This window comes from Pteronotus mesoamericanus, unplaced genomic scaffold, assembly GCF_021234165.1.
Source record: "Pteronotus mesoamericanus isolate MK-2021 breed Mesoamerican mustached bat unplaced genomic scaffold, CSHL_Meso_final scaffold_582, whole genome shotgun sequence".
NCBI classification, from domain to species: domain Eukaryota; kingdom Metazoa; phylum Chordata; class Mammalia; order Chiroptera; family Mormoopidae; genus Pteronotus; species Pteronotus mesoamericanus.
In genome coordinates this window covers 3,891,099-3,913,274 of record NW_026555323.1, presented here as the reverse complement: position 1 = coordinate 3,913,274, position 22,176 = coordinate 3,891,099, and the positions used below count along the sequence as shown (strand labels likewise).

At 52.1% G+C, this 22,176-nt stretch overlaps 1 protein-coding gene across 1 annotated transcript in view; it reads right to left on the bottom strand.

Moving 5' to 3' along the window:
• PCSK6 (proprotein convertase subtilisin/kexin type 6) overlaps positions 1–22,176 on the bottom strand; it is a 127,429-nt gene that overhangs the window by 23,700 nt on the left and 81,553 nt on the right. The window contains exons 10-13 of the mRNA XM_054561923.1: positions 19,070–19,173; positions 17,336–17,453; positions 10,195–10,383; positions 7,847–7,983 (exon numbers count right to left, since the gene is read on the bottom strand). Coding sequence (XP_054417898.1) covers positions 7,847–7,983; positions 10,195–10,383; positions 17,336–17,453; positions 19,070–19,173 — 548 coding nt within the window. The remainder of the gene's footprint in view (positions 1–7,846; positions 7,984–10,194; positions 10,384–17,335; positions 17,454–19,069; positions 19,174–22,176) is intronic.

Sequence of the window (22,176 nt, the reverse complement as noted above, 5' to 3'; positions counted from 1 at the left end):
AAAAAAATATCATTCTTGGATGCAGTTCCCTCGGTCAGCCCCAGCAGGAAGCAGACAGCATAATTAAACTAGGATAATCAAGGAGGTGAAATACAGGGACTGTTTACAGGGGCATAGGCAGAGCCCCTGGAGCCACAGTGGATGAAGGAATTCCCGGGAGAGAGTAAAAGGAGCAGTGTTAAGCCCTTAGGGACACTGCGGGATGCTGGCAGCTCCTGCGGAAGCTCCTGGCTGAACTTGACCATGAGCCGCAGGCAAAGTCTATGGGGACGGGCCAGCCCCTTAAGGCAGAGGGAGGCAGACGAGAGTAAAGATGGCATCTGGTGGATACATAATACAGGCCTGGCACAACAGTAAAGATATTTTGCAAAAACTTAATATGACAGTCTTGGTCTTCTAATCAGAGCAATTCATCTCTTTACCTTTACGGAGAAAACTATGGATATAATTGGACTGACTTTTAACGACTTGTTTTGTGCTCTTTTTCTGCTAGTTGTTCTGTTCTTGGTCTTCCTATGGCCAGTCAATGCTGTCTTTGTTTTGGGGTAATTGTTGGCAATTCAGGGGGAAAAAAAGCCCCTGGCTGGTGTGGCTCAATGGATTGAGTGTCGGCCTGTGGAAAGGGTCGCGGGTTTGATTCCCAGTCAGGGCACATGCCTGGCTTGCAGGCCAGGTCCCCAGTAGGGGGCGCATGAGAGACAACCACACATTGATATTTCTCTCCATCTCTTTCTCCCTCCCTTCCCCTGTAAAAATAAATAAAATCTTAAAAGAAAAAAAGAAAAAAAATTTACCTTGTACTAAAAATTATCAAGCAGATTATGAAGAAAATCAAACCCTAAACTCGGAGACAAATGATCAAAACTCTGAAGGAAAAATTTAAGATTTTCTTTTAAAAAATATAAGTCAAACAGCAGACCAAAATAATATTTACAGGAGTGATGTCACAGAAAGGGTTATTGCATCTGTATTTTACTTAAAATGATTATTAGCTTGATAACAGCAAAGCAGAAGTCTGAGGACAAAAGCAAAAGGGGCAATTTTCAAAAGAGAAAACACAGTTTAAAAACAAACACTTTGGAAAAGTGTTCACCCTCTTTAGTAATTATCACAACACAAATTAAGGGAAAAAAATCACTTCTCTCCTCTAGAACTGGTGGGTGAATATGCCGACCCACACCTCGTGAGATTGTAAATTGGTTCATCTAGTTGGGAAAGCAAACTGGTAATATGTATGAAAAGCAGCTGTTTTTGTGGTTTCCGCCTCTTATTTGTCCCAGTAATTTGACTTCTGGTGAACGATCCCAGGGAAATAATTTTAAATTTAGGAGAGGGCTTTTGGCATTAAGCTGTCTATTTATAACCACAAAAAAAACCCCAGAAAGCCATCTACCTGTCCAACGATAGAGGGATGCTTAAATAAATGACGGACTCTCTCCTCGGCGATGGATTATAAAAAAGATATAAAATGCTGCTTACAAAGAATATACAATGACATTAAAATGTGCTTGATATGCAAGTAACGGAAATATGAAGTGATGTCTACAGCCTGGTTGGAGCTCTGTGAAGTGCCAGGGGAAAAAACATGAAAATATAGATACATTTCTGATCATGACGTGTTTCTGAAAGTAATAAAGTCAACCTGGGAAGGGGTTTCAGGAGAATTCTTCCTCTTCCCGTACCCTTTTTTTGGTATCCTTACACAAGGGTATGTTCACTGATTTTAGAGAGAGAGAGAGAGAGAGAGTGAGGGAAACATTAATGTGAGAGGGAAACGCCAGTTCGTTGCCTCCCGTACGCACCCTGACCGGGAATTGAACCCACAATGTAGGCATGTGTCCTGACCAGGAATCGAACCTACAACCTTTTGGTGTGCAGGACAACACTCCAAGCAACAGAGCCACCCTGCCAGGGCCATATCCTTTCACTTTTCATTTTCATTCACATTTAGTATTTTATTTTATCATTTTATTACATTCACAATCAGGGGACACAGTGACGTTGTACCTGGACCTACATAAGTGGGGACGCTGTACTTTTTCTCCTCAACTAGGAGACTTTGGGGAATAGGGTCACTATAATGGTCCCTTGCAAGGGTCGAAGGGAGGTACAGAGACCAACGGAAGGAAACACTGAGTGATGTTAAAGCAAATGAGGTTCCCAAGGGGACTTTTGGACAGCGCGTGGGTGGTATGGGAAACCTTGCTGTGCTCTTCAGCTCTGTTTCCAGGGCAATGGGAGTGATGCTCCACGTTCACACGTTGCAGAGACGAGAGCTCAGTGACAACTGAAAGCCGGCACAGAGGGCGCATGCTTTACACCTGACTTTCTTCCCAGCTGCCAGGACGGAACAGACTGAGCCATCGGATGTGGACGGCAAAATGTCAACTTTTACTGGGAAATAAAGATGAGCTCAAGACAGAGGTCAATGAAACGGAGGTCAATAAAGCCAACAATACGATGAGAACAGCCACACTCCTGGGAAGAAAGAGATGCACGGAAGAGCGACTGAAAGGAAATTAAGGCAGCACGGGACTTTTGATGATGAAAAAGGGGAAAAAGCGGTCACCCAGGAAAGACTAATTTCTCCCGCATGTAACGGATTACTAAATGTTTTACTGAGTACGTACAGCTGAACACAGAGTTGACGAAAATTATAAGTGCTCCATATTTAAACAAGGTTCAAGGCGGCACGCCCATTCATTCATTCATTCATTCATTCAATCATTCCATGACTACTCTCTTCCTCAAGTTCAAAGTCCTGCATTTCCAAAGCAAGCTTTGCCTGTTAACGGCAAAGTCACCCTGGACCAGTTCTGAATATGAGCCTGTGCTTATCTGTCGCTCTGCAATATTACACGGAGGTTATCCAAGCTCATCTGCTACCTGGACTCTTGCTTTGGCCCCCGCTCTCTGGAAAGCAAGACTCAAGGCAACACCCATGCCCTGAGGCCTTCCTGGGAGGCGCTACCCCAGGACGGAAAGAGGGGGGAATGAATACCGAGCTGGCCAAGCTGCGGAACAAAATGGTGTGTGCTTGGCCATGGGACATCTTCCAAAGAGGCCCTGTGGGGCCTGTCTGTCAGAAAGGTCGTGAGCTTTACCTCCTGTCTCTCACTGGGGCAAACCCTGGTGCGTGTTACCTGCCCCCTGCACCCCACCACGCCAAGGCAGCTAGATGCTGGGGAGGCTGGGGAGGCTGGTGTCACCGGAAGTAGAGAGAGAACCCACAGGCTCCCCAGCTTCTGCAGCACTTCCCTGGGCTTGGCTCACTCCTCAGGCCGCTGCCGCCCCTACCTGCATGGGAACAGACAAGCCGCAAGGGTGGGGCGCGGACCCCGTCTGGGAGCCACCTCTCGAAATTTGTGGAGTGAAATGCAATCAGCACACACGGTCAGGGGTCAGTGGTATCGGCTATCTGAGCCATCATAAGGAATCTTTGAAAAAAGCCTAATTCCCTGAGCGGCACGATCATTATGAGTATGACTATTTTTTAGCCCTCCATTCAAGTGACGTAGCACCTTTGTGAGCCACGATCTAATAGTTTAATGCAGAAATGTAGAATTTGATATAGAAACGACACGTCATATGGGCTCCCTTCATGGGTTGTAATCTTGAAACCTTTCAAAATCCTCATCAAGGGTTTGTTTGTAGAAAATCTCCCGACATTGGAACCTCACCCAGGACTATGGAGTAGATACTCTTATTCCCATCAGTCACGTGGAGAAACAGAGACTGAGAGGTCCCGTCAGACCAGGCCGGAAAGTGGCCCAGTCGGAACTCGGACCCCAACTCCAGGACCCTCTGCTCTGGGCTCATCTGAGGCCTTAGTCCTATGTCCCGACTCTAACGTACGCGGCAGCCTGGTCTTCCCTCACTACCCACTTTCCCACAGACGCCTCCTCTTCCCGGGCAAGTCGGCCTGCATGTGGTTCAGGTCTGACCTTCACCACTAACCTGTGCCCCTCAGCATTTACCCCAAAGCTTTGGCAAATGCGCTCAACGCTGCCTTGCACCTCTTTGAACAGGCCCCAGCCTCAACTTCCAGGTTTGTGGGAAGCAGAGAATCGAGGATGGGTTCCGCGGAAGCAAGCAGGTACTCTCAGGGGTGCCGGGCTGAGCTCCGAAGAAAGCCGAGATGTGTGGGAACTTTCGTGGCTGTGGCCGCGGGGACATGTCTGCATGAGTAGCAAAGCCACTGAAAAGCCAGGGCAGGTCAGCGTACGACCCTTCTCACGACATTTCCGAACCCCGATGCTGGCTCGCAGTTCTTTGGTTTGGAAGTGGATGTTGCGCAAGAAGAAGAAAGAATAGACATGTACCTGCGAGGTCAAGACTTGGGAGAGTTTTCCATTTCAGTCCATTGAAGAGATAGCAATCTAGCTGGCCCTGCAGGTAGCAGCCTGGGATTCTGCTGTTTCCAAGGTTCTGGGTTCTCCAGATTCACAGCCAGTTGCAACTTCCTCAAAGGCTCTCGACCGGGCACCTCTGGGGTGGGACGTTCCCAGAGGGCAAGTTGACCGAGTAGTACAGGCTGTGGTTAGAGCCCGCACTGGTGGCTGGATAAGAAGAGGAGGGACTAAACCTGAGCTCCCATGACAACCTGCTATGTGCCAGGCTGTGCCAGGCGTGTTCACTCCCATCCAGTGCTCGCAACACTCAAGGTCTCCCAGAGAGTAAGCGGCGGAGCCAGCACTGGGGGCCAGGCCTGTCAACTTCTACACTCACGTTCTTCTCACCAAAGCGCATGCTGGGCCCAAGTGCAGGGCGCCAACGCGCATTCTCGGACTTGTCTTGCCATCCCTGGGACTTCTACTCGGTGGCTTGCTGTCATATTTACCTAGTGTTTTAGGTTATATTTTCCTTGATTACTACAAAGATTAAATTTCTTTTTGTTATTGGTTATTTATATTTTTTAAAATATTTTATTTCTTTTTAGACAGAGGGGAAGGGAAGGAGAAAGAGAGAAAGAGAAACATCAGTGTGTGGTTGCCTCTCATGTGCCCCCCTGCTGGGGACCTGGTCTTCCACCCAGGCATGCGCCCTGACTGGGAATCGAACTGGCGACCCTTTGGTTCGCAGGCCAGTGCTCAGTCCACTGAGCTACACAAGCCAGGGCTATATTTTTTTCTTTATGAATGGCCTTTTCAGGCCTTTTGCCTATTTTTCTAGCAGGGGTGATTTTCATATTTCTTAGTGATTTATAAGCACTCTTTACATATTAAGGCTACGACACACTATAGGGCTCTGTTTGAGAAAATGTAACTATGGGGGCTGAGACATTAGAGGTGCCTGCCTGTCTATTGGACTATTTTAATATCAAATATTGTTTTTAAATTCTCCCCCCTTGGAAAAATGACTTTTTAGCATATTGTCAATTCCATGATAACGGTTTACTGATTAGCAACATGTAGTCAGAAAAACTGACGTATTAAATAAGTTGTTAAGCCCACAGCAATTAGCCCTTCACTCCTCTGAGCAGGCCTTGGAAAGAAAGAAACAAACTAAGGAATGAAGATATCACCATCTGGTAATGGGACCAAAGTTCTTCTCAGAGAGGGGGCGGCTCTGTTGGGGACCAAGAGGAGTTTAGGGGGGTGCGGGACAGAGCCGCTGTAAGGTCTGAATCTTGGTTCTACACTGAAATGCCTCTCCTTTGACGTGTACTCCTACGGCCCAAAAGATAGCCCTTTACCTATGTGATCGCCGCTGTCCCCTGGTGAGGAGCCACTTGGCAACCCAGCGTGCACAGCTTGCCCTCAATGCCATCCCGAACCTGTCTCCAGACGACAGGGATCCTGGGAGAAGACACGCCCTCCCCTGGCCCAGGAACCAAAGAGGAAAATAGGTGACTAACGGGCTCTTCAGTATTTTTTTTTTTTTTAAGTTTTAACATGAATGACCTAAACGAAGTTCAACATGACGGAGATGAGTATTGTTTGCGCCAGCATATCATTCAGAGGCCTGACTTACTCAATAAACCCCAGGTCTTATCTGAGATTTTGAAGTCTTTTACTCAGCATAACCATTGGAACTGAGTTGGCTTTAAAAAAAGCACTTAAGCTGCAGAGACTGGAATGTCTCACCCCCCGGCTCTCAGAACCGCCTTGGAGACACGGGAACGCTGGGCTCGCCCAGGACGCCGTCTGTGTGTGCTGCGCTATTCCGGCCCCGAGGCCACCGAGCCACCCTGACCATCCGGCCCGACCCTCTGCACCGACCGCACCGGCAGCACAGCCCCCAGGCCTCTGTCCTCCTGGGTTCCAGCCTGCTGGGGTCAGAGGTCACCTGAGTCATCCAGGGCCCCCTTCCCAGGCTGAGGGCCCCAACAGACAGCACCAGGCTGACCTGCACAGGTCAGTGCAAGGTAGTTCTCTCTTTTTTCCCTGCCTCCCTCCCTCAGCACTGACAGAACCAACGCCAACTCCATCTTGTGTGCAGGGAGGAAGCGCAAGTGCCCGGATGTGCCGCACGTGCAGCCCAGAGCGAGGGACCCACCCTCGTCACCTGCCTACGCTTGTTTCTGCGAAGACCACCTCAGGGGCGACAGGTGTCAGCAGCGTACGGCTTGCACAGACCAGCCTGTTCCAGAAGCCGCTGCAGGGGTGTGCCGGCTCTGTGACAATGCGGAAGGCTGCGTCCCGGTCCCCAAGTTCCAACAAATCACAGAAGGTCAGAGCTAGAAGCTACCGGGGGATGTTTATTCCATTCCTGTCTCAACCAGTCAGAGCCCCAGACTCCCACCGGGCCCACAGATGGACAGTAGCCTGTTCGGGACTTAATTCGGGGCCAGGCTTGGACAGGATCCCTTGTATTGCAACCCACGGGATGGGAGAAAAAAATTTAAAAAAGGCTTTTCTGGTAAAGATCCAGTATCCAAAATATTTTTTAAAAAGCTCTTACGATCCAACACGAAAAGACAGACAATCCGATTTTAAAATGGGCAAAAAGACTTGAATAGACATTTCTCCAAAGAAGATTTATGGACAATAAAAGCTTCTCAGCATCGTTAGTCATCAGGGAAGAGCAGACCCAAACCCCAAAGAGACACCACTTCATACCAGTAGGGCGGCTACAGCAACAACAAACAACATGGAAATGGAGCAAGTGTCGACGACGATGTTGTGAAATTAAAACCCGCATCTGCTGCCCATAGGAGAGTCAAATGGTACAGCCCTTGTGGAAAACACTTTGACAGTTTCTCAAAAAGTTAAACAGAGAATTACCACACGGCTCAGCTCAGCGATTCTAGTCGTAGGTATACACCTGAGGGAATGGAAACCACGTCCGCAGAACAACGTGTGCTTGGATGTTCAGAGCAGTATTATTCGTAACAGCTGCTGAGTAGGAACAGCCCAGATGTTGGTTGGCTGATGGAGTAAACAAATGTGGCTCAACATAAAGGAATGGGGTTTAGTCATAAGGAGAAATGAAGTATAGATACAAGGAAGAGCCTTGAAAACATTATGCAAAGTCTAAGACGCCAGCACGAAAGCCCACATGTCGTATATGATTCCAATCACATAACATGCCCAGAAGAGGCAAATCCGGAGAGAAAGAAATCGGGGCTTTCCCAGGGGCTGGGAGGGGCTGCAGAATGAGGGGCGGCTGCTTAATGGGTTCAAGGCATCCCTTTGGAGTGAAGAGAAAGTTCTGGAATTAGACAGTGGTGACGGTCGCACAATGCGGTGAAGGTGCTTAAAAATGATGAAGTGGTGAGGTTTGTATTCTGTGAACTTTACCTTCATTAACAATGAATGACTGGAGACACTGGAGTGAAATGCAAGTCCTAGAATTGACAAAAGGGTTGAAACACGAAAGCTGCCCCGTTCCCAGAGCCTCTGACCTTGCTTCTCCGGGTTGCGGACCTGGGACGGCATGTCTTGGATTTCCAAGGTCCATTCCCCCTCCGCCTTCTCTCCCCAGCAGTGCACGGTCATGAACTCCCAGTTCGAAAACCCTTCGTTGGAATGGTCCAGCAACCTGCAACGGGAGACTCGGGGTCAGAACACGAGGGCCGCCTGAGAGGGGTAGTGGCTGGGGACGGGGGCGACCAGGCCAACCAAGGAGGGCTCTGTCCTCAGATGACTGGACCACCCAGCCGAACCGGGCCCTCCGTTGAGGCGAGGGTGCAGGTAACACGCTGGCTGCTTTCACACCCTTGTCTACCACACGGCCCTGCACGGCTGTCTTCCCTCCATTTTCTCATTGGGTCTCAAAACACTGAGAGACAGTCCCGCCCGGTGTGGCTCAGTGTTGTCTGGCAAATGGGAAGGTCACCGGTTCGATTCCCGGTCAGGGCACACACCCACGTGTGGGCCGGGTCCCGAGTTGGGGGCGTGCAAGAGGTAGCCGATAGACGCCTCTCTCTCACACCGATGTTTCTCTCCCTCTTTTTCTCTCTCCCTTCCCCTTTCACTAAAGATAAATAAATAAAATCTTTTAAAAAAGAATGGAGAGACAGGCAGGCTTCCCAGGAGCCCCGTGTGAGACAGGGACTCTGCCGCGGTGCTCACATCCCTGCTTTATTAGGGACCCGGATGTAGTGGTTGCCTACAGACTCACGGGAGGGCACAGTGACTCCTGTCCCTGACCTTCCCACCACCAGCACGTCACCAACGAACGCCCTTCATCTGCCAGGTTCCTTCCTTGGTCCCTTCCCACCCCAGTGCCCGAAGGCCCCTAAGCAGGCAGAGGCTGGGCCAGGGGGCCTCCACTGCAGCCCCAAGGGCGTGCCCACAGAGGCCTTTCTAAAATGCTGGTTCGGAAGGAATGACCCTTTCCCGTTCGCCTCCAAGCCAGGTCTGGGTGTGCTGTTCTCCGGAAGATACAACGAGGGGGAAATGTGCAGCCACTCAAGCTTGTGGGCAAAGGGCCGCCCCTTCGTCTTCTGGGCTTCACAGGCGTCAGCAGCTGTATTTGGGGAGATGCCGGAACAGGCCCGGGCGCTTCCCGCACAGGCCGGGAGGCACCCCTGGGTGCAGCGTCGGGCGACCAGGGGCTCCTTCCCCCTGGCAGCCTCCCTGGAGGTGCTGATGAGCTTCCTTGGTCCTTCCTGAGCAGGCCATTCCCTCATGTGGGGTTTGAGCAGAAACGGGAACCTCCTCATGGCTCCCCCCCACCCCGCTGCCTTCCAACACGCAGGTGGGGGCAGGTTCAGGGTGCAGGGCTCAGCTTTTCCTTTTCAGAAGAAACAATTCCAGCTTCTTCTGTCTTACTCTTTCTTCCCAGTCTAGTTTTCCATCTCTCCTTTGGAACAAAATTTTTTTTTTTTTTTAACATTGGGGCTCTATTGTTCATCAGAAACCCAGGTAAGGATATTTTAAGGATGATGTAATATTTAATTCTCAATTGGGGGTTCTTGGAACACCCAATATAGAAAAATCTTTATCCAGGGGACCTTGTTTTGCCTGCAGGACAGAGAGGGCAGGGGACACCCCAGCCGTTCTCTTAAGAAACTGCAAAGGTCAAGGCCGATTTTCACACAAGATGCCAAACAGAACCCAGGGCACGGGGGACAGAACAGACTGTCATTTATGGGCTGAACTACTTACAAATGTAAACGCACTCCTAGTGAAAAAAAAAAATTCTGGCAAGCTGAAAAAGCTGCTGCACTAAGCAAGAGGTGAAATCCAGGGAAGGTAACAGATCCTATCATCACAGGATCTGCCTTGGGGGAAGAGAAATGCAAATTCCCAAGGCTCAGGTGACTGCCAAGTGGCCTTGGGGCAGGTTTCAAGTGCTCAGTGGCACAGGTTCAGCTCCCTAGCAAATGGGTGGCGTTGAAGCAGCCAACCCGGAAGGCCTGCTCTCTAAGAATCCAGGAGCTCAAACACTGGGTCTGAGTGGAGGGATGATAATTAGGGGGAAGGAGCAGAGTGGAGGATGCTGGGGCCCTGGAAGGTTCTGGAAGGTTCTGGAAGGTCAGAGAGAGAGGCTGTCCGCAGGACGGGAAGGCCCGTCAACCGCCAGTGCCAGGGATCACGCCCCGCATGTTCACCTACATTATCGCCTTCAGTTCTTGTGACTTTCCTGATGGTGGCAAAGGACCAAAATGACATTCCCAGAGGTGAGGACTAAAGGGAGGGGAAGCAGCCGGCTCCGGGGCACCCAAGCTCCAAGGCCCACGTGGCTGCTTGCAGACCACCGCCCCCCGCCCCCTGCCCCTGGCCCGCTAGGCCAGCCTGGCCTTACCTCTTTCCCAAAAGTTGGGACTTGGTTCCCGAGGGAGAAATCAGGTAGATCTGGAGGTCTCCTCGGCGCGGGTGAGAGATGGAGATGCGGGCCACCACGTGCTCCAGGTAGCCCACGCGCTGGTCGGAGTGGTCCGCACAGGCGGTGGTCAGGGCGGTGGTCCGCAGCGTCTGCACCACAGGGATGCTCCTGGGAGGGGAGGGGCGGCTTAGGACACGGCCGGAAGCGCCAAGTCGGGCACGAGGGCCACGCGTTCCGAGGGCCGGGCCCCAGGGAGAGCTCGGGGCCCTTCCTCTCCTGCTCAGATGCCTCTGTTTGCTGTACGTCACCGGCCCAGAAGACATCTGTCGTTCTGGAATTTGCTTCGAGCGATTTAAAGAACGGTGCTGGTGCCGGTGCCCAGGGATCGGGCCCCCAGCGGCCTGTGCTGGGCAAGGCGTTAAAATCCCACCACTCGGTATCTAAGACTGGCCTTGAAGCTCAAGGTCACGATCCTGAGTAATAATAACAGCAAAGATTTCCTGAGCTGCCCGCAGGCCAGGGACCGGACACCGGGCGCTGGTCTGATTTATAAGGATTAAGCCTTGTCATCCAGCAAGGCCAAGGGCCGTGCCCAAGGTCACGGTTACTGAGACACGGAGCCAGGGTTTCAGGCTCCAGAGTCCCTGCCTCCACCTCTTGTCCCACAAAGATGCTCGCATGGGCCCACGCTTGCCTGCCAACACCCCAGGAAAGAGGAGACGGATGAGTGACCGGTGCCAGAGCTGGTCCCTGGTGCTAAGTGCCCTCGTGGAAGCCAGAGTGACTGGACCAGAGTCACAGAGGACACATGGACGCTGGTCTGCGTCTGGCTGTCCGCACCAAGACCAGGGTCCCCTCCCTCTCCTGCCTTTCGACAGGAACGCTCGGTTTTACCGCACAGCAGGGAACCTGAGGACAAGCACCACGCCCCAGGAAGTCACAAGTCAGCTCTACCAGAAGGTTCTGATGTGCTCCCCAGAGGAAGCAGGCACCAGCCGGCAGGCACCTGGACACAGCTGCTGGGTTATCCTGCCGGTCTGAGGCCACCACGCCGGGCCCTGAGGGCTTGTAAGGTGGAGAAGGCCGCCCAGCAGCACGTCGATGAGGGCCCGCTGCTCGGCCAGCGCTGGGTCTGTCACGGGGGGTATGGGGGGGGGCGTTCTTCCCATGATGCCTGACTGTCCTCTTGGCCGGGGCGGGGGCGGGGGGATGGGGTTCGAAGCCGAGGCCCAGTGCCTCCCAGGAATGACATCGCTTGGCCGTACTGAGCCGGAGTCATAAGAAACACTCAAAACAGTTACAAACAGTGATGTAATTCCCTCGGAGACTGTAAAAATTTGAAAACATGATTTTCATGCATCATAAATTGATTTAGAGAGGCCGAGCTCTTTCACGGCCTGCTCCCAAATTTTACTGTCTGCTCCACCGGTCAGCTGGCCACCTCCGAGGTGGCAGATGCGGAGCAGAACAGAAAGCCCTGGAGAGTTCTGGAGGGTTCCAGTCCTCCCAGAACCGGAGAGGTCCCCGGTAAAGGTTCCCCCCGACCCCTGCACATTTAGAATTTTCCTTAGATGAAATTACTTTTGATTATCAAACCATAGCACATCAGTTAGGCTGAAGACAAAAATTAACTAAATGGAAAAAAAGAGGCTGTCAGCACATTAATTTAGACACTGTTGTCCATGACCAAGTTCTCAGGCGTTGAACGTATAATGTTTAAGTTTACAGCACATATTTTTCTTCTCCCTGAGAGGAGGGGGCTCAGTGAGCTGGCTTTCAACCTTCCTCCCAACTCATGGAGAGAAAAAAGACAATACAATATACAGCCAATTCTTCCCATTCACAGTTCCGCATCTACAAAGTCACCTGCTCACTAAAATCTATTTGCAACCCCCAAGTCAATACATGTGGGGTATTGGTGGTCATTCGCAGATACACACAGAGAAGCAAAATATTTGCGTTGCCTGGTCCCCAGGTCCCCAGCTGCGGGGGGGACGTGGCTACTCTGCCCCTTTGTTTTTGTTCCCACAGTGTAAACAAAGGTGCATTTTTGCGGTCTCTTCAGCGGCATGCTTTCCACATTTTTGTGCTTTTTGTGGGTGGTTTCACCGTTTAAAATGAGGCCCCAGCCTCGCGTTCACGTGCGTTCTGCTGTCCCTCACAGCAAGAAGGCTGAGGTGTGCCTGTCGGAGACCGCCCGTGTGCGGCGAGCGTCGTTCAGGTGTGAGTTACAGCGCTCTTGACAGCGGGTTCAGCGTTAATGAATCAATAATATAGAGCAGACAAGGTGTCTTTGAACAGAAGCACACATCAAACAAGGTTCTGTATTGATCGGCGGATGAAAACGGGACCAGAGGCTGGCTCGCAAGTACCTCACGAACCCCGTAATTCTCCCACGAGCGATGGTCCTGTCCTCGCGAACTCAGCCTTTGCGGTGACTTCGCAGAGCGTGACTCCCGTAAAGCATGAGAACGGGCAGTGTTATTCGGATTTCAGTCCTAATTTTAGAAGAGGAGCATGTACTATTTGGGGAAGACAGGTCAGCATCAAGAAAAGAAGCGAGGAAGGGAAAGGGGCTGCAGGTGAGACAGCCGCTCTCAAGGGATGTCAGGAAGCAGGACAAATGTCGCGGGCCCAGGTGGGGTCCCCCGCAGGGCGGGACCGCCGAGCGCCCCAGGAGTTTTCTCAGCACGCCCTGCCGTGCCCTGTGGAAGGACGCCATTGAAGAAACCAGAAGCAAGAATCTCATACAGCCCTGGGCGGGTGGCTCAGAGGGTTAGAGCATCATCCTGGTTCGCCAAGGTTGAGGGTTCGATTCCCAGTCAGGGCATATACAGGACCCAGCCAATGAATGCATCAGTAAGTGGAACAACAGATAGATGTCTCTCTCTCAGATCAACCACACACACACACACACACACACACACACACACACACACACACACAGCCTCACACAGTAGCCAGGAGTGCGCAGAACTTCAATGCCCAGGAGGGAGGTTCTGGGTGGGAGGGGGGGACCTGCCCCATCCAGGGACAGCCTGAAGGAGAGAGGGGCTTTTAGCTTCCTAAAAAGACATGAAACCAGGCCGTGTGCCAGAGCCAGGCGGACGTGGGTCCCAGCAACGCAGGGCGCGGCGGCCATGTCGCCTCACCCGATGGTCTCGCTCACCCGCTGCAGGTGAGGCTCCGGGGCCTGGGATCTCAGGTGCCGGCAGGCGGCCGAGGCTCCAGGTCCCCAGGGCCAGGGTGCCTCCTTGTCCTAGTTCCTGCTGGCCAGGGGCCGCAGGGGAAGGAGGGAATGGCTCCTGGGGACGCAGGCGACTCTACGCGGTTCGGAGCACAGTTGCTGTGACACGTTCCTTTCCCCAGGAACAGGGTGGGCTGCGGAGACAGGCAGCTCGGCCCCACTACACCCCAGCTGCTGGCTGTTTCTTAATCCCTTTGTGCCTCAGTTTATTCCTCTGTTAAATGGAGATAAAAATAGGGCCCTGAACGTTTTCATAGTCTTGTCTGGGGTTTTCAGTAAGTGACTGATTACTCATCATGGGCTTGGAACGGTGCCTGGGGCACAGTAACTACCTGACCACCAGCGTATGTCATTCTTATCTGTGTATTTATGGTGTCGTTAGAGAGTGAGCGTCGCACGCACGTGTAACGAAACACCAGGGGAGAGAGCAGTGCGTGACTCACCCGTAGTTCATTCTTGAACACCTATAAATAGATTGTCTGCTCTCCAGAAAACCCTTGATACTCAAAGCAACACATCCTTAATAGTCCAAACTTTTAGAATTGAAGTACCTTTTTGTGTGCGTGAGCGCTATCCCAAACCTGCTAAAACTAAAGAGGAACGGGCAAATTCTTGTTGCTTTAAAAGTGGGTGTCTTTCACCCCGGCCGGTGTGGCTCGGTTGGCTGGAGCATCATCTGTACACCAAAAGGTTGGGGGTTTGATTCCCCGGTCAGGGTGCAGACGAGGTTGCGGTTTGATCCGCCTTCAGGATGCGTATGGGAGACAACCAGCCGATATCTGTCTTACATCAGTGTTTCTCTCTCTCTCCCTTCCTTTATCTCTAAAATCAATACACATATTTAAAAAAAGAAATTTTGGTCTCTTTCTAGCACTGAGTGGAGAGCCATGGACTTCATAGGCTGTGGGTAAGTAGCCTGGACTTTTAAAGATACAAAGAGGTGTTGGCTAGAAAAACCCTAAGGAGCAAATAAGGTATTTTAATACCTGGGCCTACTTGTCATTTGCAAATATTACACTAAGCTTGGCTTTCTTTTTGCACATTTAGAAAGGTTATAAAAGCATTGGTTTTACTGCCCTCTCTTTCTCTCTAACACACACAGACTTTTAAATCATCTTGCGCAGGCAGATGGCACAGGCCATGATCCTATTTACTTTCCTTTAATTGAAGGAAAGTTCTGAGTTGAATGAAAGTCACTTGGGCCCAAGACTAGGCAGGCGCATCATCTACACGTCTGTGAATGTCATAGCTGAGACGCAGGTCCAATTTATACTGTCATCATGTGTCATCTGTAAGGACTCCAATGACTCATTCCCTTTCACCAAAGGACCTGTCAAGTTCAAGTGACTTTCCCCTCACCCTTGCGTTTAAAGATTTCATTTATTTTTTTCTTATAGAGAGAGGGGGAGGGAGGGAGAAAGAGAGGGAGAGAAACATCCCTGTGTGGTTGCCTCTCGCGCGCCCCCTACTGGGGACCTGGCCTGCAAGGACTGGGAATCGAACCGGTGACCCTTTGGTTCACAGGATGATGCTCCAACGCACTGAGGCACACCAGCCAGGGTGTCGCCCTTGCACAGAGACTCAGTGCTCCCTGAGAGCTGCCTGGGGTGAGCTTTGCCCACCGTGGGTGTCGGAGAGGTGGGCCAGACCCCAAGGCCTCTGCTCCAGGGGACTCAGCCTGCTTTGAGGTGCGGGTGGGTGACAAATCATAAAGAGACAGCTCAGTGACACTGGCCTCGGAGCGGGGGACCTGGGCCCTCTCATTCCTCAACAGCCCCGCCCCTGCTGCCCCGCCTTCTCCTAGAAACTTCTCTCTTGGGAGGGGATCCAACTGGAGACAGGCTAACCCCAAACCGCGCCGTCCCTAGATGTACAGTCCAGACTAGAATGGCCAACAGGTGGCTTGGGGTCCCTGGGTGGCCTTTCTTCAAATTAAGAGGCTCAGCAATGGCTTCCTCCTCCTGGGGGGGCTTCTCGTGTGTCTGCAAAGGCAGCCCAGCTGCCCCCCATGCTGCCTTCCTCTGGCCGTGCTGTCGGCCTGAGCTTGGCTCTGGGGCAGGTCAGGGTGGTGCCCGCCCGCCCGCCCGCCCACTGCTGGGACAGAGCAGTCTGCCAGGGGGACACCAGCCGGCACCCCGAGGGCACAATGCTGGTGTCTGGGCCCAGGCGGGATCCGCAGCGAGGGTGGCCCTCCGGCTCCTCTTGAAATGGCCGCGAGGGCTGCCTCCCTAAACCGTGACATGCCCCGGGAGAGGGAGGCCAGATCAGGGCGGAGGGCCGGGGAAGACAGAGAAGGGTCACAGTTCTTCACTCCCGCCCCAGCTGCGGGGGACCGTCCACACCCAGGCCCTGGAGCTCGGAGCCCCGCCAGCATCACTGCCGAGGTGGCCGACGTGGCCCCCACCCCCCTCTGCGACGCCCCGCTGAGTGGTCCATGAGCGCAGCTCTCTGACCTCATCACACCAGACAGAGAGGTTCGTGTTCTCTCTCTCTCCTCTCCTCCCCCCCACAGCCTAGCCCCGTCCTTCTCTATGGCGAGCAGTTGAGGCCAGTCGGGGACGTTGAGCGTCCGATGATTCTCCCGTGAGAAGGAGAAACCAGAATGAGGTGAAGAGAGCTGGACGGGAAATGCATGCGGGGAGCGCACAGGGAGAAGGAGAGAGAACGGCAGCTGTGTGCGAGCACTTTTCCCTTTCTGAGCCAAAGGCGCAGCGAGACGAGAACCCCCATGACGGAACGTGGCCTTCAGCATCAAATGGCCTTGACCAGCCGCCGCGCTGGAGCCGCGCCGGAGCCTTCGGCAGGGAGACGAAGCCCAAAGGCGGAACGGGAAGCATCTGCCTTTATACAGTGATCTCCCCAGGCTCTCTCTCCCCCTCCCTCTTCCTTCTCTGCCCCCTTCTCTCTGGAAGCTTCCATGACCTTAGGGACCATTGAGTGTGCCATTCAAGCAAGCAGTTTGGGGTAGCAGGTTGGCCAACTATTCCAGAAAGAGTCTGAAATGGCTACACGGAAAGATGATTTTTCTTAAAAAAAAAAAAAAAAAAAAGCCACTTCTTCCCCTGTCTTGGAACCTGCGGAGCCCTTTCTCTGCTCCAAGGACAGGAACAATGTCACACTGTGTGTGACGGCGGGGCACCCCCAACCTGAGCTGTCTAGCCTCCGGGTGCTTTCGCTTTCAAAACAAAATAAAATAAAAATAAAAACAGCCCTTCGCCACCCAGGCACCACTCTGCCATCTTAAAACTATTTCCGGCAGGAGAAAAAGGCTTCATTCAAGAGCCGCCCTGATGGGATGTGGGCAGGGAGGTCGCGGCCGCGGGCCGACCAGCTCCCAGGGGCCCAGCACCACCTCACCTGGACTTTGATATCCACGTGCCGCGCATTTCCCAATACGCAAAACAAAACAGAGCAAAAGGCTTCGTTCATCTCAGAGCCTCCCTCTTTCTTCTGAATAGGACAGTCTAAGGCTCCCCAGAGAGGATGATGCTTGAAAAAGCTCAAAGCTGGGCCCTGGCCGGATGGCTCAGTAGGTTGGAGCATCGTTCTGTGCACCATGAGGTCGCCGGTTCGATTCCCATTTGGGGAGCTTACGGGGGAGGGGGCGACTGATCGATGTTTCTCTTTCACATCGATGTTTCTCTCCCTCTCTTTCTCCTTCCCTTCCCCTCTCTCTAAAAATAAATAAAACATACAAATAGAATCTTAAAAAAAAAACAAAACAATTCTTCCTCCAGCTTCACAGTCTCTGAGGGAAAGTGTGTGTCCCCGCCAGAACGTGAGTGTGGACACCTGCCCCGAAATACCTGACAGCAGAGTCAGGGCCAAACCCGCCCGCCCGACAGGCCACACGGCGCCGCAGCCAAGCCTCACCTGGGCCTCTTGTCGGTGACGGCGACGCACGTGTGCTGAGAGGGCACCGCCGTCCACTTCTTGGCCTCCATGACTAGAGCTTCTGCGTCCACCAAGCCGAACCCGTACAGATGGCTAACTGGAAAGACAGGGCCGTCAGACCGGGCTCCCCACCGGGCCCCCCGGGACGGAGCGAGGCCCAGCTCCCGCTGGCGGCCAGGCTCCCGCGGATGGCCCGGGATCGGCAACCGCCACGGCCCTGCGGCGGACCGCCTGTGTCTCCCAGGGGCTGGAAGGACCCGACTGTCCCCCGAGAGCCCCAGGGGGCAGTACGAACCCTTCTGAGGATTGCCCCACGGTCCCTTCTGCTCAACTCAATCTGAACTACACTTTCAGGTGCGGAGTGGGAGGCCTAGCACTTTCTTTTGGTGAGATGAGGACAGGCCTCCGTGCCTTCATTAAAGGGACATGTCAGTATCTGCACTCCCTGCATCTTCAGCCAAAGAAAAAGACCTGAGACCCCCTCGGTTGACCCCTTGTTACATCTCGTTGGCCGTTTTTTGGCCCTGCTGAATTCCAGGGCATGTGGGGACAGCAGCACAAAGCAGGAGTCCCAGGGAACTGGCCCGGTCCTGTGTTGAACTTGGCCAGCGCAAGAGAGTTTCAAAGTTTAATTTAAGAGGCAAGGTCGAGAACCAGATACAATCTATTTTCCTATTTAATTAGGCCAAAATTGAAATGTAGGTCAGCTCAGGTTACAGCGCACCCTGCCACCCACATTCCTGCAAAACAAAGATACATTAGGCCTAATCAATGGCCCCCTTCTTGAAAGGAATGTTCCTTGGAACTCTTGGTGACAATGCTTGACCTATATTTTACAGATAGTAGTATCAGGGCTTGAGGTTGGAATAGTTGGATGTGAGCTTCAGAAAAGGAAAAAGAAAAAAAAAGTTCTCCTAAACATACCAAGGCTGCATGCAAATCTTTCTCAAGTATCTCTGGTAAGAAGCCAGAGAAACAAAGCCGGTAGCATAGTCGTATAATTACCTGTCTGGGAGAGACTCCAAATATCTGGGTTATGAGTCTTGACTGTGGGTTGATTGCAAGGTACCTGGGTCTGTAACAGGCTGTTCTGGGGGTTCTATGCGTTACTTTCATAACATGGGGGCTTGCTGAGAGAAGTTTTATCATTAGAAAGTAACTTACACAACTATCTCAGAAGTTTTATAGTTAGAAAGTAACTTACACAGCTATCTCAATGTCCTCATTGTCCAGATGCAAAAACTGAGGGCTAAGAATGCAAGTTGCTCTTTGGGGGCACGCAAACATTTTTTAAATCATAATAATTATGGATACGTTTTAATGTTCATTGGAAAAAATATGACTACACACCAGGCCCATGATTGCCTAGATGTAATAAAGTTTCCTTTCCAAGTATGTTTCTCCATGTAAAAAAAAAAAAAAAAAAAAAAAAAAAAGAGGCAAGTCACTATTAAGTTAATACTGGCAGAGTGGCACCTGGCTATGGCAAAAGTCATGAACTTTAGGCAACCTTGAACTCTAGTGACCTTAGGTCTCTTCCTTAATGCCAGTATGAGGTCCCAGGATACTTTTCTTAAATCGCTTGGTACATACTTTCCATTCTTGCGACACACGATTAGTGTTATCTGGGGATTTTTTTGATCCCAGGAGGTCACCAGGGGGCGCGCCAGGACAGGGTGACGGCCCCCACCCAACACACCGGGAGCCCCGCACCTTTATGCCCAGCACCGTTGACTTTCCAGTCATTCGCTTTCAGGTGGGCGGGCCTGGATGTCTTCACCAGCAGGTGCTGCACGTCCCTCCAGGTTAGCTGGTTGCTGCAATGACACAAGGACAGACAGCTGTAGCCCACACAGGTCAGCGATGACGGCCACACCGGCGCACTCAGCTGGGGCACCAGGAGCCAGGAGCCTGCACTTGAGGCAGCTCCGGGGGCTCCATGCCTGGGCATGGGGCTAGTTCACAACCTGTCAAGAATGGTTTCCAGCGAGCAAACCCTGAGAACAAGAGGACAGCAGATGACCCAAAACCCGCAGCATGGAAGGCCCAAGCTTGCTGCCCAGCTGAGCTTGGACCCACCAGCTACAGGTTATAATTTGAGATTTTATTAATTCTGCATTTACAGTGCATTCATTTTGTTGCAAAGGAGAGAGTTTTCATTAAAAGGACGTATGGCCGCTAATAAAAACGCACAGATTAGATTTCTTTGGGTTGGATACATTCTCTCGCCTCTCTCACACCTCTGACGTCAAGATTCGAGTTACGATGACGCTCCGGTAACCGTCTCTGTCCAGTGTGAGGACTGGGCCTCGGACAAATGCTGGACACACCCTGGATGACGTGGCCTTGTCCCTCTCCTCCTGACCAGTGCCTGCCCCACCCACAGCCATTACGATGGTCTTTCCAATCACCTACTCTGTGTTTGCAATATACAGACCATAAATCCGCCACCTTAACCGCATTCACGTTTGTACAACTGCCACTACCATCCATCCACGGAACTTTCTCATCTCCCCAAACTGAAACTGGACACCCCTTAAACATTCTCTCCCCCCCCCCCCCCCCCAGCCCCGGGCGACCACCCTCCTCCTCTGTCTCTATGAATTTGGTGTTTCTAGGTGTCTCATATGAGTGGAATCATGTAGTGGGTATCCCTTTGTGACCAGCTTTTTTCACGGGGCATCATGTCCTCAAGGTTCATCCATAGTGGCACTCGGCTCAGAATTGTCTCCCTCTTTAAGGCTGCAGGATATTCCATCGTCTGTATAGACCACCCGGCATGCGTTCGTTCATCTGTTGTGGACACTTGAGTCGCTTCCACTTTTTCGCTGCTGTGAGTAATGCTGCCGTGAACACGGGTTTGCAAGTCTCTCTTCAAGTCTCTGCTTTTACTTCTGTTAAGGTCCACACGTGGAGCTGCTGGACCATACGGGAATTCTGTTTAATTTCTGGAGGCCCTGCCACGCTGTTTTCTACAGCGGCTGCACCATTTTACGCTCCCACCAACTGCCCCCTCTTTGCCTGTCCTCCTAATAGGTGCGGGCCTGCGGCTTGAGTCTTGGGCGCCTGTGTCCTCCCCGCTTGGGGCTCACAGTCTTCAGGCTCTAGCCCTGGTCTCCCCTGATGTCTCCGACATGTTCCTTCCACTGTGCCGGTTGCTGGCCTCCTGGCTGCCGCATCCCTGCCACGCCCATCAGCCCATTCTCCAAACCTTGGCTGGGCACAGGCTGAGCTGCTCTCGTCCCATGATCCACTGCTGCTCCTGGGGGCCCACAGCCGACCTCACTGTTAGAGGAAGATTCCGACGGCCCGAGTGGCCCAAGGCCTTGCATCCTGGTGAAGTGGGCACAGGCACATGCTCCGGAGTTGAGACAGAACAGATGTGGCCCTGACCCTTGCTACCGGTGCGGCCTACGAGTGACCGCTCGCGTCCGCAGGGCCGCCTCAAGGACGGCTGCAGCCAGTCCTGGGGGCCTGGCATAAGGTGCCGGAGATTAGGTCCAGGAAGGGAGGAAGTCGGAACCCGGCTCAGGATGAGGAAATCCATTTTATTTTTGACTCTGGTAATAAAACCCCAAATAGCGTTTGTTTGGAAAACACGTCTAAGAAATAACGCTGAAAATATTTTTCAGTGAACAAGAGGCTGATGGGAAGCGCCGAGTTGGCCCCCAACTGTGGACGACCTCAGGGTGATACGCAGGAGGGTCTTTCTTCCTTCTTGGTGCATGCTGCCCACAGGCCCTGCCGGGGTGCCTGGGTCACTGGGTCCCTCTCCCCCGAGGATGCCTGGCTTGCCCTGCTTCCTTCTGCAGCAGAAGCGAGCAGAGCTGGACGGCAAAGCTGCCCACGTAGTCAGCAGGCCTGCTCTCCAGACACCTGAGCGACCCCCAGTCTCCAAATCCCAACGCAGGCCTGCCGGTCCCTGGTTATAACTTGTTCTTCCCCGACCCACCCTACCTGTTTACATGCCCTGAGCTGGCGCTGTTTTCCACGAAGTGAGCTTGATTTGCTACCTGTAAACTTCTGAAAAGGAGCTAACATGATGCAAGATGACTATCGAAGTTTCCATGGGTCCATCTGCGGGCCAAGTTTAATGGGAAAATCTGGCACAAAACAGGGTTTGTTTTTGACTTCGTTCTGATGCACAAAATTCCTTGCATGTTTCCAATAAGGAATGGAAGAAAACATAAAACAATGAATCGCTAAGTGTGTGGAAGCAACTTTCCACACAAGTAACTAATTAGTTAGAGTTTTATAAAAGGGCCTCAGGACACAGCAGCTAACGTTTTGGCCTGAAAAACGAAAATATTTCGCCGCTCCTTTGTTAAACGGGTAGCATTCGCGTTTTATGCCCTTTTGCCTTGTGCGAGTCAACATGCAAACAGACATAATTACAAGGGTTTGAGCAACTCAAACGCGATTCTTGACTCATTTAAAAATCCCATCTCCAACAAACAACTACTTCAAATGGCTGGGTTGCTTGGAGCACTTTTGATGTATACACAAAAATTTGCTTTTGACACCATGGCTTACATTGCTGTACATATTAACAACTATATCTACTGATAACTATAGCTTTTTTATCGCCTTATGACAGATACAGCATCACCCCTGTATTGTCGATTTATGAACTACAGCTTAGAAAGGGCAGCTGCAGCAGCCAAGAGAGCAACTTTGCTGTGCGGTGCTGAGTGGGACGGAGGCTTGGGGTCTGGCCCACCTTGTGGCCCTCTGAGGTCTTGAAAGAGGGAAGGGGGAAGGGACCACTTCATACCCCTTAGGGAGGGCCTTGAAAAAGAAACAAAGTCCTGACACCTGCT